Consider the following 21,738-nt stretch of genomic DNA (forward strand, 5'->3'; position numbering starts at 1 on the left):
AACAAGGAGTGTCTTATAAGTTCAGTTCTTGAGATGGGACTATGTGCATGCAAAGAAGGGCCTTTGGAAGTCTGGTAGCTCTCACTAGCTTAGTAGCCTATGACTTTGAACCTTTGACCCTGAACCCTTTCTCCATTTCTTCATCTGTAAAGTGGAGATACTAACAGTGCATGCTGGGTGGCCTAGTATATGTAAAGCACGTAGATCACTTCCTGGCACAAACAAGGTGTAAACAAATGAACAGCTAAAAAACTAACTCCATAGATGATTGCCTTAGTATTTATTAAGGACTGGCAGTTGAATGGATAAATTTGGGGGAGATCAAGGCTGCCTTGACCTTGACCTTTCTGCAGACTCACCTCCATCAAGCTCCACCTGAATCCACACAGGGTCCCCAAAGACAGCCTGGCAGAGAGGGCTGGCTCCTCCTGACTTGGACAGGCCGGAACACCCAGTCACACTGAGTCTCTCCATCTTGTCTCGAATTGTCACTTGCTTCTGAGCCGTCACATGCCACTCACTAGTTGTGCACTCAGCAAACATCGTGAATTTCCCAGATGTTGTGAACTGGTAAGTCAAGTTGTCAGACAAACTGCCGGAGACAGAAATGTTACCAGTGTTGGGAACATGGACACACGTGCATTTACACATGTGTGCACAAATGCAGTCACCCACCTCACACCTTTTCTGCTCTGCAGAGATAAAAAGAAGAAGAAAAAGGTGCTGCAAACCAAGCTCTCCTTGTTTGCAAAGATGATAACGAAACATCCTGGAACAGGTAAGAGTGGAAGCAGTAGCACTGACCAGCTGGGAGCTGAATATTTGGCTGCAGGTCCATGTTCTACCACTTATTCCCTCTGACTCACGGAAACCCCTTCTCTGGGTTTTCTTGCCTCATATGTAAAATACTGTGGCCCAGCCTACATTTCTGAGCCTCATTTTCCCCATCTGTAAAATGGATCAAACTCCAAAAATATCAAAATTATGGGTTTGTTTTGCTTCTCATTTTCCCAAGAGGACTAATTCAAAATCTATGATTGTCTGCAAAAATGCACATGACCCTCCTTCCTGACCTCCTCCCCATCTTTTGAACACACTCCTCTAACTATATGTTCACTCTTGCTCACCTCAGGGCCTGCAAGTGCACTGATCTTTGCTGGGAAGGCTCTTGACTATGTCTTTGCTCATATTCACGCTCCTCCCCTGGTTCTCAGCTTAAACATCACTTTCTCTGGGAAGCCTTCCTTAGGTTCCCTTTACTGTCGTAGCATTGCTGTGTCTCTTAGGCAACACTCATCCCTTGCCTGCTTGCTTAGTCACAGTCGTTCTTCCCTGCCAGGCTGTTACCCAGAGTCTGTCTAGTTCTCTCTTATATGCCTGGCACCTAGCACAGAGCCTAGCACATAGTTTGTGCTTGAAAAATAGTTGACAAATGAACATATTTATGAAAAAGCTTAGAAAACAGTCACCTGATTCTTGGTGCCAGCCGAGATGGAGTAACCCCACCACAGCCTATTTCTTCCATTGATTACAAAGAAACTACCTGAGGATGCAGAAGAGCGGGGGGGGGAGCAGATTGGAGAGGAAAGTGGAAACTTTAAGAATCACCCATCCTTTATCTTTATCAGGAAAAGAAGATCAGATATCGAGGGAAAGCATAATCAATAGCCGGCTGCCAGTTCCGAAATGAGTCAGACTTGTAGTCGGCTATGATAACCATGCTCTGTGAGGTAAAAGTACGTGCTGTTCGAGGGAATGAAAAGATGGACATTCTCAACAGAGAAGCAGAAACTGTAAAAAAGAATCAAAGGCAAGTTCTAGAAATGAAAAACAATATCTGAAATTTAAAAATTCACTGGATGAGTATAATAGCAGAATAAAGCAAGACAAAAGTCCATGAACTTAAAGACAGAGCAAGAGAAATGTTCCGATCTGAAGAACAGAGAGAAAAAATACTAAATTTTAAAAAACGAGCAGAGCATCAGCAATCTGTGTAATAATATCAAAGTGGAAAATATTTATGTCTTTAGAGCACCAGTGAGAAGAAAGAGATTGGTGTAGAAAAATGTACTTGAAGAAATAAGAAATAAAAACTGCCAAAATTTGGCAAAGTACATAAAGATTCAAGAAGCATTATGAACCCCCATAAAGGGGGAAAAAAACTTAAAGAAAACCATACTTATACATATAATAATCAAAGTGTTGAAAAATCAAAGATAAAAAAATCTTGAAATCAGCCTGAAAGAAAAAAAATCACACATTATATATAGAGAAAATTGTGATTTGAATGACTACAGTTATCTCCTCAGAAACCATAGAGGTCAGAAGACAGTGAATGGCTCCTTTAAAGTGTTGAAAGAAAAGAATTGTCAACACATAATTCTATATCCAGCAAAAATCTACTAGGAATTAAAGCAAATTAAAGCAAAATAAAGACATTCTCAGGAATAAAGAAATTCTCTGAGAGAATTTATTGCCAGAAAATTGACTCTAAAAGAAATGCCAAAGGAAGTTTTTCCCATTGAAGGGAAATGATACTGGGAGGAACTTGGAACCTCGGGAATGAAGGGAGAGCACAAGGAATGGTAAATATCGTGGTAACTGTGTAGACTTTTATTCCTCTTAGTTCTTTAAAATACATGCGATTGTGAAAGGGGTTTCAGTGCATGCAGATGTCCTACATGTGACACTTATAACATAAAGGTAGGCAGGCAAAAGGGGCCTACATGGTAGTAAGGCGTCAACATTTCCTTGAAATGGTATAATAGTAACTCTAAGTAGGCTGTGAAAGATTAGACATGTATATCGAAATCCCCAAAGTAACTACTAAAAACTAATACAAAGAGATAAACCAAAAAAAAGCCAGTAACTAAGTTAAAATGAAATATTAAAAATATTTAGTAATTGGGGGAAAAAAAAAGTCAAGAAAGGAGAGGAACCAGGGGCAAGGGATAAACAGAGGAGGCAAATAGAAAACAACAAAACAATAGATCTAAATTTAACCATATCAACAATTACATTCATTGTAAATGCTCTAAACACAGCAATTGTTGTGCCATAGGGATATTAAAAAAACAAAACTCAAGCCTACACTGTCTACCAGAAACCCCCTTAATGTAATAGTATAGATAGGTTAAAAGTAAAAGGATAGAAGAAAGATCTGCTAGCCAACACTAAATAGAAGAATTCTGCAGTGGCCATTATGAATATCAAATAACGTAGATTTTAGAACAAAAAAATGTTAACTCTATGGATTTGTGAACAATGGTTTTGAATTGCAAAACCCAGCCTGTTTTTTCAGTGATATGTCTGGAAAAGGCAATTTGTTATGTTCTTTAAACTCTGGTGCCAGCTGAGATTGTCCAGGACTAAAGAGCAGTGAAATGGATTTGTTTTTCTGATTTCTCTCCCAGTGCTCTCACCCAAGGGAGAAGATTACAAAGTGGTTTTAGCAACTGCAGCCAGCAAAGGGAAGATACGCACTGAGCACAAAGAGAGGAAGGCAACAACTTAAAAATTTGTGCAATTGCAGTCCTGGATATAACCACAACAGAAACGTGCGCCTATGTGCACCAAAAGACATGCACTACAATGCTTGTGGATTCGCTGGTCATAATACCCCAAATGGCAAACCATTCAACATGCCTATCGATGCTAGAATGGATAGGGAAATTGAGGTATGCTCACACAATGAGATGTTATACAGCAATACGAAGATAGAAATCACAATCATACACAACAGTATGGATAAATCTCAAAAACGCGCTGCTGGCCCTGGTCAGGTAACTCAGTTGGTTATAGTGTCTTTCCAATAAGCCGACGCTGGCAGGTTTGATTCCCAGTCAGGACATATATAAGAATCAACCAGTGAATGCATAAATAAGTGGGGTAATAATCGGTTTCTCTCTCTCTCCCCCACCCCTTCTCTCTCTCTTCCTCTCTCTGAAATCAATAAATAAAAATTAAACACACACTATTGAACTGAAATCAGACACAAACGAGTATATACTTTATGCAATTTCATGTACATAGTTTCAAATACAGGTCACACTGTTCAATGATGTTAGAATCCTTGGAGTGCAAAGGGGGATTTCTGGGAGACTACTCATGTTTTGTCTCTTGATCTGGGTGCTGGTTACTTGTGTATGTTCACTGTGTAAAAATTAATTGATCTGTATCTTTTGTGCACTTCCCTGTATGTGTATTATGCTTAAATAAAACATTTAAAAATTGGTTCAAGACTCTGTCACTCACTGATTTGTATGCCCTGCTTTGATACTCGACATTAATGGGATGCAACTGAAAAAGAAAGCTGAGATGAAAGCTCAGTCTTTGCTTATAATGTCCATTGTTAAGAAGACCATTTTGTTTGTTGCTCACAAATTGCCAGCCGGTTTGGTGGATGAAGCCGTCTGACTAAATTGGGCAGTGTGATGGAGTGGAAAGGGTAGGAAACTGGAAGTGAGATCTCCGAGGACTCCTAGGGTTACCTGGATAAACGAACGACTCAGTTAACCTCTCTGAGTGAGCCTCAGTGTGCTTGTCCATAAAATGCCTTGAGCCCTGTTCCTGGCTAGGTCGTAAGACTTAAATGATGCCATGGCTAGATAGGAATCTGGCATGTAATAGACTCAAATATTGTAGGTTTTCATATAACAGGATGCCATTTATGCACTTAGCCTATTAAAAGTAGTATATACTTTTATGTAATATTAATATAACAGTAACAATTACCCATTTGCTAGAATCAACTCTGTATCAGTTATTCTTTGTAGTCCCATTTACTTTTTAAAATTACTCAGTGAGTATTAGTTAACACTGGCAATACTAATCATCACAGATCATGTAACTGTGGCCTAAAGATTCTTACATATCTTTTGTGGTGAATGTGGTGGCGTGTCACCCAGCGTCTACCCTGTAAGACCAAAGCCTGCATAGACCACTACCCCCTAACTCCCCCGCCCAGCATCCTGGTGTGACAGATGCTGAGGGCTCACACCTGCAGCATCTCCAGGAATTCTCCTCAGCCACAGGGAGCCGCCCCGCCCAAGGTCACAGCCCCTCCCCAGGCCTGTCCTGCACCCAGTGTCGGTGATGCCTGTGCTGCTACTGCACCCCAGTCCAACTTTGCCCCCTGCCCCATCTTAGTACCCCCACGAAACCTCCTGTACCCCAAGTCAGAGCTTGTTTGCTGGTGCTTGGCCTGCATACACTCCTAAAAAACAATCTCTTTAAACCGGCAGGTATCAAGGCTCTTCATCACCAGACCCATTTTGAGTTTTCCAGCACCATCTTTCATTTTTCCCATATACCCCTGAACTCCAGGTACAGGGAGGTGCTCACAGTTACCCTGGGAGGCAGTGCTCCTCCACATCTGTGACTTTGCTTTCTGTACACCCTTCACTCCTGCCTCCTACTTCTGGTCTCCCACCAAGGACGTCAGCTCTATAGTCCTTTCTGACCATCATCTCCCACAGAGTTCTCTCTTCTGCGCCTCCCAACAGCCTGTGTACATCTAAGTCACTCTAAGGCTTATGTTGGCTTGTGAATGATGGGTCTTAACGGAAGTCCCCCCTACCACCACCCCATCATCATACTTGGCCATGAGCAGAGGTGAGTGAATGGACTGAAGAATAATGGCAATTCCAAGATCTGTCAGTAGGTGGCGCTAAGTTACCTAACGTTGGACCTGGGCAAATTTCACCTTACGCAAATTGTTCTGTAAGGCACAAAATACAATTTCAGAACTGTAGAAACAAAACAACCTGCCATGCAAATGAACACAAAACACAGGGAATGCAAGGCAAGAAGGAGCTTCTAAAGGGGCAACCGTTTGACTTTTATTACACCTTTTCTATTGGAGGTTGGATTCTCCCCATCAGCTCATGTTATTTATCTACAGTGGACATAGAGCATCCAATTTAGGTCTTAGGCTAAGGAGGAGTTAAGCAGAAGTAGGGGTCTGGACACACACATAAAAGAAGAGCCCGGTGACATCCACACAAAGTATGGGACTTCTGTATACTTAAAACTCATACCATTTTTCATATTGTAAATTGAGTGCTGAGGCTGCTAATACTGATTAGAAAGTGTCAGAAATATATTTCCTAATATTAATAAAAATGATAGAAGGTGGTGTGTAGTTTCAAGGTCTAACAAGTCTTTAAAGGAGGGGAAGTGGATTATTTAGGTGGGGTGATGGTGGAGGATATCGCTATCTTTGTGTTTTGAAAGAGAAAAAAAATGCCAGTCACTGTCACTTAGAGCCAATGCCCAGAGGGATTGCAAATGGAAAGCACTGCTTCCTATTGTTTGTCTTAGATCATGAGAAAATTTAATCACACAGTGAATTCCAGAGAGTAATATGCAAATGCCCTTGGACTCACCACCCAGAGTTGACATATATATCCATTTTGCTCCAGGTTTTAACTACTGTTTGTTTATTTACTATAAAGTCCTTGTGCAGCCCTGGCCAGGTAGCTCAGTTGGTTAGAGTGTCATCCCAATATATCAACGTTGTGGGTTCAATCCTTGGTCAGGGCACATACAATGAATGCATAAATAAGTGGAACAACAAATCAATGTCTCTCTCTCAAATCAATTAAAAATTTTTTAAATATTTTATTTATTTATTTTTTAGAGAGGGGAAGGGAAGGAGAAAAAGAGGGAGAGAAACATCAGTGTGTGGTTACCTCTTGCACGCCCCCTACTGGGGACCTGGCCCTCAACCCAAGCATGTGCCCTGACTGGGAATTGAATTGATGACCCGCTGGTTCGTAGGCTGGCACTCAATCCAGTGAGCCACACCAGCTAGGGCAATAAATAAATTTTTCAAAAATTAAAAAATAAGTCCTTGGGTAACTGAAAGTCTTAGCAGGGCTACAGACGGTGAATTTTGACTTATCCCAAATTCTAGTTCTATAAAATTCGGGGATTAAGGATTGTGTAACTTAGAATTTGTTGTTTTATTAACAAAATGGTGGCAGATGGGAAGAAACCTGCAGAACGATGCCATAGGTATTTGTATTACTTGAACATTTACTTCCCAAAGCATCTTCACATGTAATTTCTCATTTTCCTCCAATCAAGGCAACCGTCAATATAAATGTGACAGTGAAGGAAACAGGAACCCAAGACCTGGGGGAATTTCCAGGTCCAATATACTGGCAGTGCCGGGGATTAGAATCCCAGCTTCTAGGCACCGTTTTGTTGGGCACAATGCCTGAGACCTCAGGGCACTGCTGAATCTGAGACCTACACTCACTGGAGTGGACTTGGGCTGTGGACGGGCTGGCCCCCTGTTTGCCTCACCCCACCTGGTGCCTTCGGGAATGCCAGCACCCATGGAGCTAGAACCTCTTGGTCCCACGGGGTAGAAATGGAGATGCTTGGGGGTTAGTAGAAAGGCTTATAAGCCTAAGTGATTTCTCAGGGGACCCATAGAGAATTGGGGGGTCCCTGTAAGGAGCCCCAGAATCAAAAGAGGATCTGTGTTTTCTGAAACAGTCTGTCTGAGGCACCCCTCCTGTTGCGGCACCCAGCAGGGCAGACCAGAGCTTACATAGGCCAGGTAGGACTTTGAAATGTTATGCATTGGGTTTGGCTACTACAGGCTGGGGAGGAAACTGTCTCCTGGAGGACATGGGGGAAGGGAGGCAGTGCCCTCAGGCCCCGATGCTGTGTGCTCTATAATCCTGCAGGGGCTGCAGAGCGGGACTGCAAGGCCAGACTGTCCCGCTTGTACAATAGCACGGCGCTGCCGTTCCCTAGCCGCAGGCCTTGGGCAACACCACTGTTCCTCTGTAAAAACAAAATAATGATTTTTTAGTTCAGCACCATCTGATGCAAATAGTATGAGCCACACGTGTAATGTTAAGTTTTCTAAAAGCCACACTGGAAAAAGTAAGAAACAGGTTAAATTAATTTTAATAATTTATTTTCTTTAACCTGATAAATTCAAAGTACTACCATTTTAATGTGTAATCAATATAAAAATTGCTAGTGAGATATTTGACACTCCTTTTTGGGGGAGGGGGGACTAAGCATTGAAGATCCCTTGTGCATTTGACATTTACAGCCCATCTCAAATGAGAGCAGCTCCACATCAAGTGCTCAGTGGCTCTCGCGGCAAGTGGTTATATGAGCACAGCTCTAGTGAGGTTGTGTGTGAAAACTGCTTGGCTGGACTATTATTAATGTTGCTACTATGATTTTTATTATCCTTACTAACAAAAAACATTCCCATACCCAGGTGAGCGTCTTCTTTACCCTATTACCAATCCTCGGACAGTGACCCAGGAGAGATTCTACGCAGAGCCAAGACAGAAGGACCCAGCTCTCCAGGACTGCTCAGGTGGCCTCCCTAATGAGGAGCTGGTGAGCACCAGTTTCTCCCATTTCCATGTGTATACGCCCTTATTCTCGGCTTTGCCATTTCTTCCATCAGTAGGTGTAGACTGTTTCTCCACCTGTTGAGTCTGTGCTTGGCAATGAAACTTGCTTTGGCCAATGGATCATTGAAAAATGTGACACAAGTAGCCCTGGCCAGTGTGGCTCAGTTGGTTAGAGCATCATCCTGTAGACAGAAGGGTCATGGGTTCGATCCCTGGTCAGGGCACATGCCTAGATTGCGGATTCAGTTCCTGGTTGGGGCACGTGTGAGAGGCAACTGATTGATGTTTCTCTCTCATGTCAATGTTTCTCTCCCTCTCTCTCCTGCCCTTCCCCACTCTCTAAAATCAATAAGCGTGTCCTCGATGAGGATAAAAAAATGTGACCCAAGTAGAGATTTGAAATATGCTTGCACATTGGACTTGCTCTCACTCACTGCCAAGAACTCTTCGGCCACCATGGGAGTGAGCCTTGACTAGCCTGTTGAGTGTGAGCAACAGATGTACCTAGCTGACAGTCAGCTGACATATGAGGCCCTTCTAGGCCATCCACCCCCAGCTGAGCTAGTCCAAACAAGAAAACCTGGCTACTTTAAAGAAACATGACAAATAACTAGTATTATTGTACATTTTGGGACATTTTGTTATGCAGCAAAAATTGACTGGCACATACTGACTCACGGCTCAGAGAGTCCTCTTACCTGGGAGGGTAATAAGGATCAAACATGTGGCCATCCCCAGTACTAATTATACAGGACAGATTTCCAGTGTAAGGAGAGAGGAGCCACATCAGGGAGATGGTGACATTGTCAAAGATGAAACTCTGATTGGACACTGTCAGCTGCAGGCCTGCAGATGAAAACACAAAAGGCTGTGTGCCACTGCAGAGCAAAACTGCATGTTTAGAACCAACTCTGTTGGCCCTGGCTGGTGCGGCTCAGTGGACTGAGTGCCGGCCTGCGAACCAAAGGGTTGCTGGTTAGATTCCCAGTCAGGGCACATGCCTGGGTTGTGGGCCAGGTCCCCAGTGGGGGGCAGTGAGAGGCAACCACACATTGATGTTTTTTTTTTTCCCTTTCTTTCTCCTTCCCTTCCCCTCTCTCTAAAAATAAATAAATAAAATCTTAAAAAAAAACAAAACAAAGAAAACCAACTCTCACCCTGGTCAGGTAGCCAGGTAGCTCAATTAGTTACAGCGTCGTCCTAAAACACCAAGGTTGTGGGTCTGATCCTCAATCAGGGCACAAACAAGTGTCAACCAGTGAATACATAACTAAGTGAAACAACGAGTCAATGTTTCTCTCTCTGGCTTTCTCTCCCTCTCTCTTTCATCAATAAAAATTAATTAATTAATTTAAAAAACCCTACTCTTTTATCTACCTGTTCTGCATCTTTAGGTAGGGCTTTTAAAATTTTTAAATCTTTAGTTTTACTTTTTAAAAGTCTTTTGAATTTTACTTTATGTTCATAGGTAATACATGACCACAATACAGAATTTGAAATGTATAAGCCACCCCCCACTGCCATACTCAAGCACCCAGTTCTGCTCTCCAGAGGCAACCGTGGTTACCAATATCCCGGGTCACCTTCCAGAAACATCTACATATTCACAAGCACGTCCTTTTCTGTTTATACAAATGGATCTTTCTATATTCATTGACACCTCCCTTCTTTTTCACTTAATATATCTTGGAAATCATTCTATATGAATTCAGTCAGAGCTGTCCTGTTCTTTTTAATAGTTGCGCAATGTACCATAATTTATTTAACCAGGATTTATTGATTGTCCAAATGTATTTTATAGTGTTTAAAAAGACAAAAGGCAAAGAAAGCACCTTTAAGAAAATCTACTTGGCTAAGGTGGCTGATGATTCATTGTAAGCCATTTAGTGCACATTAAATTTAACAAATCTTCGAGCTTCAAAAGTCGGCATGCAGGGTGGGGTGAAGGGCAGAATTTGCTGGGTTCTAACGCAGCCCTGGGCTAATGTGTGCAGCATAATCTTTCCTTTCTGGGCACAAATGAGAAGGGAAAAGGGAAAAGAAGCTGAATGCAAATTAAAAGGACTTTCGTCAACTACCTTAGGAAAAGTCACATATAATTAGGCCCGTCTGGGCACAGTTGGGGGTGGGGACTTCTGGGTAAAGTCCCTCCCTCCGCAAATCAGAACCTGATTGTGATCAGAACACACTGATTCACAAGCTGACAGGATATTTGAAACAAGGTTGGGGCAGAAAATCTGGACCATGTGGTTGCCAGACACAGCTCACCTCCACCCTAAGCTACGCATTTGTCCAATGACAACAGCGCTGGGACAGGCGGAGAGCCAAAGGGTACTTTGTCCATTAGCAAAACCACCAAACGGAAGGTGCTGCCAAAACACGTGACCTCCTCTTCCCAGAAAACAGAATCGAGACACCTTGCTCATTCTTTTTTTAAAAACCTTTATCTGAGGGTGTATTTATTGATTTTAGAGGAAGAGAGAGAAAAACATCAATCGATTGCCTCCTGTATGTGCCCCAACCAGGGATCAAATCTGCAGCCCAGATGTGTTCCCTGACCCGGGATCGAACCCGCAACCTTTTAGTGTACTGGACGGCACTCCAACTAACTGAGCCACCCAGCCAGGGCCACCTTGCTCACTCTTATTCCACCCAAGCATATCCAGCAAATTAATATCCCTGGTAAAACTTGTCATCCATGCCACCCTCCCCTTCCTGTACCCTCTCTTCTGTGTGGTCCTCCCTTCTCCTATACTCATCGACTCTGCTCTGCTGGATGGCCCCTGGGGACCCTAACGTTCCCTGACTCATCGTTTCCCTTCAGACCTCCTTGTACTGTTACACGCACCCTCAATAGAAGTAGCAGTTCTGACCGATTTAATGTGTTGGAAAATGGCATAATATGGTTTCATGGCCATAGGGGAAACTGGAGCTCCCATAGACTGGTCGTAGCAATATAAATCAATACAGTGATTTTGGAGGGTAATTTGGCAACAGCTATTAACATTTAAAAGCACATACACTGCGACCCAGCATTTGCACTACTAGGGATCTCTCCTCTAAAAATAGTCCCAAGAACATGTCAGGATATAGGCACAAGAATGTGCAAGAGGGCACTGCTGGTACACAACAACGAAGGATCGGAAGCAACCTAAATATTTATCAATATGGGGACTGGTTAAATAAATCTTGACATAATCTTATGATGATACTATGCAGTTACTAAAAAATAAGCTAGTGACTTTATATCCAGGATATAAGTGAAAAGAAAATGAGTTGTAGAGTAATATATTTTACATAATTATATTTTTATGAAAAGATACATATATAAATTCATACACAGCCATGCCTATGAAAATATGTTTAAAAGCAGTAAAGAATTTATTCTACACCATTAACAGTGGTTTGGTTATGGGGAATAGGATTGTAGAACTAAAGGGAGGGATTCTTCCTTCTTGATTTATAAAGCTTTTCTAAATTGTGGTAATGTGGGTTAGTTATTTTTATGGCTTTCAAGATTTGTGTTTTTAAAAAGTCTCTGTGTGTACTAAAAAGGCAGCCTATGGGAGGGGCAGTGGTTGAATGTTTATGGCGTGTGGGAGAGATATTTTGACTCTTTTCAATCAAGTAAGCTTGGACTTGTCAGTTATGTTTATTGGGTCACCCCATGAGATTTAAATTGAAGGGTCCTGGGACTAAAAAAGAAATTGTTTTTAAACTTCTGGCTTGACAGCTCATTTCTGCAACAGGGCCTTCAAATGCTTTATCCCTGGGCTGAGCCGGGCTGCACTCAGGATGGCAGCTTGGGGCTAGGAGGTCTCTTAGCACACAGTAGATCAGCCCCCATGGGTGGATGCTCCGTCCGCTGGGGCAGGGGGCAGCTGGACCTGGCACAGAAATGAGGAGGGAATTCCCACACCCAGGCCAGCCAGGGACTCACCTTCCCGACACTCGTACTGCACCCTGGGTGGGGCACAGATCTCCAAAGAAGGTCCCATTTGCCATCACTTGGCATGCCTGCAGCCCCTGGTACTGTCCTGGGAAGCACCCGCACCCCAGCAGAAGCAGGAACAGTATGAAGGACATAAAGGGATAGGTTAAGACAGAGACGAACGGCCTCGTGTTCATTCATCCACCCAGCATCTGCCCGATAGATATCAACTGGTGTCTGCTGAAGACCAGGCATTGTTCTAGGTACTGGGGGAGAGAGAAGTAGGACTCCTATCCTCAAGTAGCTCAGGGTCCAGCCCAGTGGTTCTCAAACTTGAGATTGCACCAGAATTCCCTGGAGGGCTTGTGATCCAATAGATGTGGGGGCAACTTGAGAATCTGCTTTTCTAACAAGCTCCTGGGTCATGTTAACACTGCTGGCCCAGGGACCCCACTTTGAGAACCACTGGTCCAATGGCATCTAGTCAAAAGCCTCAAGTTGAAATCTACACCCTGAGAACTGGCAAAGAGTGGACAAGTTTAGGAAATCTGTGGTTACCAGAACACCAGGTGCCTGTAGGAGGGAGGACTGTAGAGAGCCCAGGCCAAAACTTTAGGGTCCTGCTGACACTGATACCTCTCCCTCCTGCTTATGCAGGTGAGTTAAATACTTGTGGAGAAGCCTGGGAAAGAGACTGGCAGGTACCATGGCCCTGATTTCCTCCTTAGCTTATAGCAGGCCACCTGCTTTCACGAGGCCCTGCAGGCCCAACAGCAGTCACTGCAGCAGAGAGGAGAGGGCTCCCTGCTGTCCCGGATGACAGGTTTCTGAGGCCTTTGCAGCCCTCAGGAGGGTGCAGAGAGCCCCCCTATTCCCTGAAAGCGAATCATCGCCATGGGGCAAAGGCAGCTCGGAGGTAGATTTAACCTAAGAAAAACAGGTCCTAGAGAAATTGGCCATGTGAACAAGAGATGCCACCGGGAGCATTTGTTCAGCAAGATTCACAACAGCAAGGATTAAGACCCACTCCACACAGCTCTCATCAGAGGAAGAGACAAACTGTGGCACGGCCATACAATAGACAAAACAGATAAATCAGCACAACATGAATCAAGATGGATAGAAAAATAAGATAAAGAAGGAAAAGAGAAAAAAGCACATTGCAGAATGGCATACAGTATGATAACCACTCTTATAAACATAAAAACCTGCAGAGCACTACTGGATAATGTTTAGGGTTGCATACATAGAAGGCAGCAGTAACACAAGTGCACATGTAATTAATAAACTCTGAATTCATGACAGGAGCAGACCAGGGAGGGCTTCACAGGAGCGTCGGCTGTGTATTTGTAAAGAAACAAAGTCGTATTTGTTTCTTTAATGAGGGAATCTTAAACAAATATGTTGTAATGTTAAGATTTGACAAAGTTGGGGTCTATGGGAGTTCACTGAAATATTTTTTATTCTTATCGATGTATGTCAAGTATTTCAAAAATTTTTTAAATTAAATTAAAAAGAAAGTGATGTTGCTTGCACCCAAGTTGGGTGGGGAGCAAAATGCCCACCTGACCCACTGGGGTTCAGTGGAGGGGTGAGCTGAGGCTCCCTCGCTTACCAGCTCGGTGTTGGGGGCAGAGATTGGCTAGTTTTTTCAGTGTTGGAGGCTCAAGGTCATATGTGAGGATTGTCTGAGCCTTCCAAAACCCTTTGCTGGGTGCAGGACACCAGGAACTGCCCTGAGCTCACAGCCAGAGCTGTGAAGCCCTTGGGCCCTACCTGCCACTTCGTCCTTGATGCTGAGCCAGCTGCATTCCTCCTCCAGGTCCAAAGGGTGCCCAGCCTCCTGGGTGCAATAATGGGGAGTCTGGCACCCGTAGAAGGCATCCTGGATCTGGATGACCTCCCCTGAGCCACAGTGCATGATGGCATCGAGGCCCTCGCAGGCCAGACTCTGGCCAACACCTGTAAGAGGTAAGGTGACACTTAGGAAGCTTATGGTCATGGATGGGCAAGTTCCTGGTTGGTGGGAAGTGGAAGAGCCTCAGGGGTCAGGACTGTGAGAGGCAAGGACACAGTGGAAGCTGCCTCAGCAGGGGTAAGAGTGCAGCTCTGGAGCCAGACTGCCCAGAGGCAGTTCCAGCTCAGTCACCCAGTGGCTGTGTGACTCTCTGCAAGCTACTTAGCTTCTCTCTGTTTCCCCTGTGTAGGGGGGAGTCTCAACTGTACTCCATAGGGACATTAAGAGGATTAAATGAGTTTGTACATTCAGAGTATGGGCTATTAAAGTGGTGACTATTATTCCACCTATTTCAAGTACCTTCCTTGAGCCTTATCTGAAAACCATGCCTAGTATATGATAGGTGCTAAACAAGCATTTGTTGAATGAATGAGTGAGTTCAATGAGCCTTCATACCAATCATGTGAGCTAAGCTATTATTCTCCCCATTAGGAACATGGGGCTCAGTGAGGTCACTGTGCAAAGATCCCACACCAGCCCTGCTCCTGGCACCTGTCCATGCTCAGTAAACATTTGTTGAAAAAGAATGACCTGGCTCAGATGTGAACAGCCAGAATTCAAACTCAGGCTTGTCTGTGGGAATGCCACAGAGTAGAAGTTGAGACCAAAATCTGTGTTCATTTCCTATGGCCACTGTAACAAATTTCTACAAACTTAGTGGCTTAACACAGCACAAATTTACCATCTTACAGTTATGAAGGTCAGAAGTCCAGAAATGGGTCTCACTGGGCTATAAGGTGTGGGCATTCTTTCTGGAGTCTACAGGAGAGAATGTTTCCTGCCTTGTCCAGCTTCCAGAGGCTACCTGCATCCCTTGGATTGTGGCCCCTTCCTCCATCTTCAAAGCCAGCATTGTAGCATCTTCCGGTCTCTCTCCCTCTCTCTCTCTCTGACCACAGGCAAACCTAGTCAGGTCTCTGTCACTTCCCAGCTATATGGCCTTGGGCAAGGAACTTACCCTTTCTGAGCCTCACTTTTCTTAGGTTTATAAAAGGCCCACAGCAGAATGGTGGAAAGACTTCTTTTATGATAAATAAATGTACATGGAGTACCTAGCTCAGCAGTGGAACTTCTGCTTGATACTCGTTAGTTCTTCATAATGTGACCTCCTCATGCCAGGGCTCCAAGACCCTGGTGGCTGACACAGTCTGAGAGACAGGCTTGAAGTTGGGGTGGCAGAGGGAGCAGGGACTTAAGAGGACTGTGATAAAAAGAAAGGGAACTTGCATAATGCACAGACCAGGGAGGGCTTCATACAAGCTTCCGTGTTTTCAGAACTAGTCAGGCAGAGGGACTTAAGCCTATGTGCACCTAGCTAAAGCTGGGGGAGGGAAGAATGGAGCAGGGGCTCCTGTGAGTGTCCAGGACAGGGCCGAGGAGCCAGGAGCTTAGAACCAGGGATGGGGCTGGACCCAGGAAGCCCAGAAGCTTCTATCAAGCCTGGCTTGTGGGTCAGGGGACCAGGAGGAGGCTCAGCTCTGAGACCAGGCCCCACTGCAGTGACCATCTGGTGGGCAGAACCTGGTGTGCAGCCACAGCCCACTCCTGCAGGGCCTCTTGTACACAGCCCCAGGGCCTACATTGGGAGTCAGACATGGGCAACAGCTAGAAAAGGCACAAGAGAGAGAAGTGGGGAGTTGGTGAGATGTGGGCATGGGAGGCTCAGACCCAGGCTAACCAAGGTGCAGGAGTCAAGGGTGAATGAGCATTTTCCCCTAGACATAGGTATAAGAGGAAGAAAGACAGAGAGACAAGCAAGACTAGTAGGCAGGTAAGTGGACAGGGAGAGAGAGGATGTGAGTAGAGAGATGGAGTGAGACACAGAGACTGATCATCACATAGACAGGCATTTAGAGACAGACAGATAGAGACAGAGAAAGATGGAGAGACGGAGAGTATCACACAGACAGAGATGTGGGCATTTGGAAAGACACACAGAGAGAAACAGAGAGACAGAAATAGAAGCAAAGATACAGAGACTGAGATAGAGACACACAGAGACAGACACAGATGATCACGCAGACAGGTGGGCATTAGAGAGACAGAGGTAGGAGCAAAGAGAGAGAAAGAAACAGAGACAGAGAGACAGAAAAAGACAAGGCAAAGGAAGTAGATTCCACAAGAGAGGCCAGCTCACCAGACTCACAGATGAAGACAAACGACTGTGTGCAGTTGTCTGAGGCAGCCCACCTGGAAGAAGGGTCCCTCCCGCTGTAGCCACAGGTTTGGGGAGCAGGGGAGGCCTGCACTTCGTGCCAGTGGCCATAGTTCACATTGGAGGTGTCCAGCCAGATCCCCGGCCCTGGGATGGGAACATGAGCACCAGGACTCAGAAATGTCCTTCTGATCCTTTTTATGTAGAAGACTTGTCCCAGCTCAACTCTTTGTGTGCAGTTGGTGCTTAATCAGTGCTGACAGGCTGAAGGCCTCTCCCATGCCAGTGAAGGGGCATTTCCTAGGCATTATCTCCCAACACTCCTAAGAACTCAACCTGCACACTAGGACCCCAAGTTGGAGAGCCTGTACAGGGTGGTTTAACTGAATAAATGATGCTTTCAGCCTCAGGTGTTAAAGGGTATTTCACACAGAAAAGGGGCCTTTGTCAAATGTATTTGGGCACTGCTGATTTAAAATGGAAGCAGTTTTTCTTACTTCAGGGCCCTTCAGAAACTTGAACCCAATGATGTTCCTTGAAGAAGTGTTGTGTGTGTGTGTGTGTGTGTATGTGTGAGAGAGAGAGAGAGAGAGAGATACAGAGGCATTTCAAGGACACTAGAGATCTAGAGAATGCTAGATATAAAACATTTAGTGTGAAGACTCGAAATGTGGAGAACCAAGATGGCGGCGTAGGTAGACACACTGCGCCTCCTCGCACAACCAGAACTGACAGAAAATCGAATGGCAAGGAAGTCCGACACCAAGGAAATAAAAAATAAACATTCATCCAGACTGGTAGGAGGGGCGGAGATGGGCAGCCGGGACAGAGAGGACTGGCGTGGCCATGGCGGGACCAAGACTGGCAGAGTGTGGGATGAACGGGGCAGGGAGTCTGACCACTGGCAGACCCTGCGGTCCCACATTTGCGCAGATAGGCTGAGAGGACCGGACTCAGAGTGGTGGAGAACGGGGCAGGCAGAGCAGCGGGTAGCACCCCGAGGCCCCACACTCGCGCACAGATAACCTGGACAAACTTCGGGGAGCGAGGCAGACCGCAAGACCCAGGGCTCCAGCCCGGGGGAAATAAAGTCTCAAACTTCTGATTGAAAACGCCCGTGGGGGTAGGGGCGGCAGCAGGAGAGACTCCCAGACTCACAGGAGAGGTTGTTGGAGAGACCCACAGGGGCCTAGAGTGTGCACGGGCCCACCCACTCGGGAACCAGCACCAGAGGGGCCTAGTTTGATTGTGGGTAGCGGAGTGAAAGACTGAGGCTCCACCCCTTTAAGTAACAGACCCGCCAAGACCAAAAAAAAAAAAAAAAAAAAAAAAGGCCCAAATGACAGAACACTTCAAAGCTCCAGAAAAAATACAACTAAGCGAGGAAGAGATAGCCAACCTATCGGATGCACAGTTCAAAACACTGGTTATCAATATGCTCACAGAATTGGTTGAATTTGTTCGAAAACCAGATGAAAAAATGAAGCCTATGCTAAGAGAAACAAAGGAAAATGTACAGGGAACCAATAGTGATGCGAAGGAAACTGGGACTCAAATCAATGGTGTGGACCAGAAGGAAGAAAGAAACATCCAACCAGAAAAGAATGAAGAAACAAGATTTTGGAAAAATGAAGAGAGGCTTAGGAACCTCCAGGACATCTCAAAACGTTCCAACATCCGAATTATAGGGGTGCCAGAAGGAGAAGAGGAAGAACAAAAAATTGAAAACTTATTTGAACAAATAATGAAGGAGAACTTCCCTAATCTGGCAAAGGAAATAGACTTCCAGGAAGTCCAGGAAGCTCAGAGAGTCCCAAAGAAGCTGGACCCAAGGAGGAACACACAAGGCACATCATAATTACATTACCTAAGATTAAACAGGAGAGAATCTTACAAGCAGCAAGAGGAAAGGAGACAGTTACCTACAAAGGAGTTCCCATAAGACTGTCAGCTGATTTCTCCAAAGAGACCTTACAGGCAAGAAGGGGCTGGCAAGAAGTATTCCAAGTCATGAAAGGCAAGGGCCTACATCCAAGATTACTGTATCCAGCAAAGCTATCATTTAGAATGGAAGGGAAGATAAAGTGCTTCTCAGATAAGGTCAAGTTAAAGAAGTTCATCATCACCAAGCCCTTATTATATGAAATGTTAAAGGGACTTACCTAAGAAAAAGAAGATAAAAAATATGAACAGTAAAAATGACAGCAGACTCACAGTTATTAACGACCACACCTAAAACAAAAACAAGAGCAAACTAGGCAAACAACTAGAACAGGAACAGAACCATAGAGATGGAGATCACATGGAGGGTTGTCAATAGGGAAGTGGGAGGGGGAGAGGGGGGAAAGGTACAGAGAATAAGTAGCATAGATGATAGGTGGAAAATAGACAGGGGGAGGGTAAGAATAGTGTAGGAAATGTAGAAGCCAAAAAACTTATAAGTATGACCCATGGACATGAACTATAGGGGGGGAATGTGGGAGGGAGGGGGAGGGCAGGATGGAGTGGAGTGAGGAGGGCGGGAAACGGGACAACTGTAATGGCATAATCAATAAATATATTTTTTAAAAGACTCGAAATGTATTTATTAATTTTTAAAGAAATTCATACAAATGGTTAAAATTTTTTAAGCGTGAAAAGGGCATAAAGTGAAAGCATCTTCCTTTTCCCGACCTCTGCACGACTCCCATTATTGTTACATTTCTTATGAGTTGTTCTAGGCTGAATTTTATCCACATATTGGCGCCCATGAGTACCTGAGATCTATTTACTCAAATGCCATCATATTGCACACAGCATTCTGTCCCTCACTTCTTAAATAACATTACCTCTTAAAGGTTGTTACATATCAGGCTGCTCAGACCTGTCCCCTGTAGACTTTAAGTAGACCCAACTCCTTTAAGTGCATATGAATGGACGTTCAAAATGCAGAAATCCACATATTGCTGCATGAACAAAGCAAGAAACCATTCAAGACATATCGCCTGAAGACGCATTGCAGAATTTGCATCTATTGGCTGTGAGTATCCCAAAATGAGCTTGCCCATCTGCTCCTTTATTAAAGCATTTCCATCCACTCTGGTATAGTTCTCTAGGTGCTCAGCCCAGACCAAGTTTCTTGTTTCTAAAACCCTGAAGTTCCCACTGAGCAGTATGAGATGGCAGGACACTTCCCTTCCCTAGATGTGTCATCTTGAGCAAAGCTGTCCCTCTTTCTGGGCTTCATTTTCCTCACCCATAAAATAAGAGTAGCAATGCCTACCTCATGTAAGGATTAAACACAAAGGTTTATGTGTCCATGCTTTGATATGTACGGGCCCTGGGGGGAAATTTTGGCCAGGATATGGTTCCTTCCCTTGAAGAGCTTGTTGTCTGGGCGGAAGACACCTACGTAACTACAGTCATGCCAAAGGGATTCTCATAGAGGTGTGGACAGGTCCTACAGGTGCATAGAGAAGGGCTCACCTGGTTGTGCTGGGGTTGGGGCAAGGAGCCCTCCCAGAGTAAAAGATAAGTGAGAGCTCCCAGGAGAACCATTAAAGTGAGACTATGTAATGTAAATGCAGCCAAGCGAAGCACTTGACCTGCTTCGCTCTCGTAGGGGTGAGGGTGGGGGTGTGGAAGACACGTGCAAGGGCTTTGAAAGTAGCTTAGTAATTATTTCCTGAGACTCAGTTGTCTCACCTGTAAAATAGAGACAACTGATAATTTTATTATCAGTTATCATGAGGATTCCACGTGATAATGGACATGAAGCACTCGGGATAGTGCTGTACATTATTTTAGCAAGAAACAAATATTTCATAGCTAATACTGCTATTAGGCATGTGCAAAGAAGTGCAAGTTTCTAGAGTGTCAGCTATGTGCCAGATTCTGTGCTGAATACTGTGCATGAATTATTTGATTTGATCCACCGAACAACCAAAGAGGAAGGTTTCCTTGCCATGAGAATGGGGCATATTAATTTGTCCTGTGGAGCTTTGGGTAGGACGCAACGGTGAGAACTGCAGCCACAAGCTCCCGTGAAACAGTTATCACAGCACCACCTACCTTCTGTGGTTCCGTTTGGAACCGAGTTCCCTGGGAGCCCAATCCATCACCCCCTATCCTGAGAGATGTGCTTCTGTAGAAACTGCTGGGTGCCTTCATCACAGATAAAGACCAAATGGCCTCCTTGCCTCCCACTCCAATTGTGGGCATCACAGAAGGAGTGGCCCACAGGCACAAATTCATAGCAACAGTCTCTGAAAGCCACTTGGCTCTTAGAGCAAACGCTTCCCTCCTCTGGCTTAGCAATAGTGGCCATAACCCTGAGAGCAAGCCCCAGGAGGACCAGGCCTGCGGGCTCATCTTTGAACCACAGCTGGAGACCTGGATGGAGCTGGCTCTCAGTCCTTCATATGCCGTTGACTTCACAGCCACCTGCTACCCATCTTTCCCTCTCTCTGCATCAAATAATAGCAACCACTTCTTGTTTGAGAAACAAAGACTCAGTCAGGAGAAATGTGTTTAAACACAGCTCTTTGTTTAATGCCAGTTCCAAATACAATCAATTCGCAGAAAGGTCTTCCAGAGCAAGCTAAAGCTGCTGTCTCGCCTGCCCTCTTGTCATCTGGTCAACTGTTAGCTTCTGATAAAAGTTCCTGGCTGTCAGTGTCACATCATTACCCTTGAAGGCCAAATGCTTCATTAGAAGCCATCAGCACGTGGGAAGAGTGCGATAGGAGAAAAACGGCAGGAGAGTCAGAGTTATGGGATTGTACAAGCAAACAAACCAACAAACAGGTTGCACTCACGTCCGATCTTACCGTCTGGAATGGCCGCTGTGCCTACATGGTAATCGCATTCTGTCCAGTGTGGCTTGAATCCTAAAGGAGACTTGTTGCCTCTCTGATCCATCACATCACCACTCGTGCCTGGTAGAGAATAAAATTTCCTACAAAATGTATTTGGTATTATCATGGAAATAAGCTCTAAAAACTTCAAACCTGCCTATCCTCATCCAGCGTCTACACCTTCCTGTGGGTGTCGGTGGTCTACGGATCAAGCTCAAGTGTCTTAGCTTTGCATACAATGCTCTGTGTGAACTGGCCTCAGACATTTCCAAACACACGTCTCAAAACGTGGGGAATCAGGCTCTCTTTCCCAACAGAAGAGTAAATTGGCACAACTTCTACTGTGGGCCGTGTGACAGTAGCTGTCAAAATTTATGCCCCTCTCCCCAGCTACTAGTAAGGTGCTG

General features: G+C 44.7%; 1 protein-coding gene across 1 annotated transcript in view; it reads right to left on the bottom strand.

Moving 5' to 3' along the window:
* The window catches only part of LOC112300587 (polycystin-1-like protein 2), an 83,059-nt gene extending 61,664 nt beyond the window's left edge, over positions 1-21,395 (bottom strand). Inside the window, 8 exon segments of the mRNA XM_071219944.1 lie at positions 360-592; positions 9,092-9,239; positions 12,334-12,353; positions 12,355-12,430; positions 14,101-14,286; positions 16,479-16,643; positions 20,547-20,846; positions 21,305-21,395. Coding sequence (XP_071076045.1) covers positions 360-592; positions 9,092-9,239; positions 12,334-12,353; positions 12,355-12,430; positions 14,101-14,286; positions 16,479-16,643; positions 20,547-20,846; positions 21,305-21,395 — 1,219 coding nt within the window.
* Between the last annotated feature and the right edge of the window lie 343 nt (positions 21,396-21,738).

This window comes from Desmodus rotundus, chromosome 12 (assembly GCF_022682495.2).
Source record: "Desmodus rotundus isolate HL8 chromosome 12, HLdesRot8A.1, whole genome shotgun sequence".
Classification (NCBI taxonomy): domain Eukaryota; kingdom Metazoa; phylum Chordata; class Mammalia; order Chiroptera; family Phyllostomidae; genus Desmodus; species Desmodus rotundus.